General features: G+C 41.1%; 1 protein-coding gene across 1 annotated transcript; it reads left to right on the forward strand.

The window, feature by feature from the left end:
* The first annotated feature begins 13 nt into the window (after window positions 1-13).
* LOC133308952 (uncharacterized) lies at window positions 14-1283 on the forward strand. Its single transcript, XM_061509678.1, has 2 exons — window positions 14-515; window positions 634-1283. The coding sequence occupies exons 1-2, from the start codon at window positions 14-16 to the stop codon at window positions 1281-1283; spliced, it is 1152 nt and encodes a 383-aa protein (XP_061365662.1).
* Window positions 1284-2845: the final 1562 nt, after the last annotated feature.

Consider the following 2845-nt stretch of genomic DNA (forward strand, 5'->3'; position numbering starts at 1 on the left):
ATTGCTGAGGTGGATGTTATTCTTTCAAGAGTTTGATTTGGAGATCCGAGACAAGATTGGGGTGGAGAACAAAGTGGCAGATCATTTGTCAAGAATCCAGGAGAAAGAGCTTCAAGATAGTCCTGACAAAGAAATCAACGACTATTTTCCTGATGAAAAAGTGATGTCTATTCACGTCCCTCCATGGTTCGCAGACTTTGCCAATTACAAAGTTGTGAAGGAGTTACCTGCTAATCTCACTGGGCAACAACAAAAGAAATTTCTGCGGGATTTAAAGAGGTACTTCTGGGATGATCCATATCTATACTTTCAATGTGCTGACGGAATCATTCGTAGATGTGTTCCTGAGTTTGAGACGACCCAGATCTTGTGGCACTGCCACTCTTCTGAATATGGAGGTCATTTTGGAGGCAATAGGACTGCTCAGAAAGTCCTGCAAAGCGGTTACTACTGGCCAACACTGATCAAAGACGCCAGAGAATTTGTCGAAAAATGTCGACAATGCTATATCAGTGGTAAATTTCTTGAGGAAGAACATTTTCACAAGGTTTGGAGTACCCCGGGCCATTATCAGTGACGGAGGTACTCACTTCTGTAACAGGCACTTTGAGAGCTTACTTGCTAAATATGGAGTCAAACACAGAGTTACTACACCATACCATCCACAAACCAGTGGACAAGTTGAAGTTTCAAACAGAGAAATAAAGAGAATCTTAGAAAAGACAGTGGGAAACTCTCGGAAGGATTGGGCTAAGAAGCTTGACGATGCACTGTGGGCATACAGAACTGCATTCAAAACCCCCATAGGCATGTCACCGTATCAATTGGTGTATGGCAAAGCTTGTCATTTGCCTGTGGAGTTGGAATACAAGGCCTTATGGGCCACAAAGTTTTTGAATTTCGAACCATCAGGAGCTCGGGAGAAAAGATTACTTCAGTTAAATGAGCTAGATGAGTTCAGAAGAACTGCATATGAAAGTGCAAGGATTTACAAGGAGAAGACTAAGCGGTGGCATGATAGCAAAATCAAGCACAAAGAGTTTGAACCAGGACAACAGGTATTATTGTACAACTCTCGACTGAGGTTGTTTCCAGGTAAACTTAAATCACGTTGGTCTGGTCCTTTTATTGTGAAGACAGTCTTCCCATATGGGACAGTAGAAATCTCCCCTCTCAAAGAGGACAGACCTTTCAAGGTCAATGGAAATAGATTGAAAATCTATTATGGAGAACAAACACCTAGAGACACAATTTCTGTCTCTTTAGTTGCACCTGAACCTTAAACAGTTGCTGTCAGGCTCGTGACGTTAAACAAGCGCTAGATGGGAGGCAACCCAGTGAAAGAATTTTCATTTTAGTAGTTTTTAAATTTTTGTTTTTATTTAAGTCAAGAAAACAGAGAAAATACAAAAAGAAGGTGCAGTGAGAAATAAGTCCACGCTCTCAGCGTGGAATCCACGCTAGTAGCGTGGAATGTTCAGATCAACAGTAGCTTCCACGCTTGAAGCGTCAATTTGACGCTTACAGCGTGGGAAAATTTGGAAAAAGGTCTCACGCTTACAGCGTGGGAACCCACGCTGAGAGCGTGGAAAGGAAAATTTTTACCCGAAGCTCCCACGCCCACAGCGTCAAACCCACGCTGAGAGCGCGGCAGCCAAAATCAGTATTTAAAAAGAACTGAACCCTAACTTTCCCTCCCCATTTCCTTTTCCCTCTCACCGTGAAAACCCCCCCCCCCCCCCCGATTTTTCTCTCTCTCTCTCTCTCGATTTCCTACCTCTGCCCCAGCCACCACCGCGACCAACATTCTCCTCTCCTCTTCCCTCACCAATCTTCCACCACAAACCCAGCAAGCACTTTGTCTTCTTCACGTATATCATTCTCACATCAATTTTGGGTTCTGATTTTTGGTCGGTCACTAAGCAATCATGGCAGGAGATAAGGTATTGTTGCAACTCTACTACTTCCTTATGCATGAGTTGGTATTAGGTTTTGACTATTGTTGCTTGTTCTGAAAATACTCATGATAGAAATATATTTGGAGTAGCATATAAGGGTCAAATATTAGTTACGTACATGCACTCTACCTGTTCGATGATTTGCCTGATAAGGAAGTACGATATGATGGTAAGGAATGCATATGTGCTTATCAAGCTAAAAATTGTGCAACCGGTAATCGATTGTCATGGTGATTTTTGTGTGAAAAATTTTCTTAAACAAATGTCTGCCATGCATTCGATTAAGGGATTGTTACAGTTTCTTACTATCCGTGTATGCCTCTCATATTGAGCATATTACATATTACTTGTGTTGTTTTCATTGCCAAGACAGATCTAAAAATTGGGAGCATCACATTTTGTATCTGAGTTGGCCTGATCATGAGTGCACTAAATGCTAAATTGGGTTTTATTAGATTACTTCAGTAGTTTGAAAATATTCATGTCAGCAATGCTTTAAGTCTGATTGATGATCATTGGAATTCAAATGTTCAAATTACAGGCCATGCTTATGATATTCTGTGTAAGCATGTAATATTTTTTAGCATACTCTATTGATCCAGTGCACTTCGATTTTGGATAAGTATTCTGATGATCAAAGATACCAAAAGTACCATTGTGAAAAATAATTCTGGGAATTTCATGACTGGTTTTCATTGTTAAATCTTGACATGCATGAGTTTCCCTGTTTTTGTGTTACTTTTCTGAGTGCAGGGAAAGAAAGGCAAGCAGATCACCACAAAAGGAACTAGTTCTGGCAAGAAAACTGGAGCAAGTCGTGCTGCTGGCACAAAAAGGGCTCGGACCTCTTCTTCATCTGTTTTTGATAGTACCAGGTTCTTATCACA

The sequence above is a fragment of the Gastrolobium bilobum genome, unplaced genomic scaffold, assembly GCF_033153095.1.
Source record: "Gastrolobium bilobum isolate Gb01-03AN ecotype WA unplaced genomic scaffold, APGP_CSIRO_Gbil_v1 utg48999, whole genome shotgun sequence".
Classification (NCBI taxonomy): Eukaryota; Viridiplantae; Streptophyta; class Magnoliopsida; order Fabales; family Fabaceae; genus Gastrolobium; species Gastrolobium bilobum.

What these genes read in the sequence shown, in the direction of transcription:
- LOC133308952 (XM_061509678.1), top strand. Translation starts at nt 14, where the DNA reads ATGTTATTCTTTCAAGAGTTTGATTTGGAGATCCGAGACAAGATTGGG. An exon ending in TCGACAATGCTATATCAGTG is followed by an intron (nt 516 to 633) that starts GTAAATTTCTTG and finishes CTAAATATGGAG; the next exon opens with TCAAACACAGAGTTACTACA.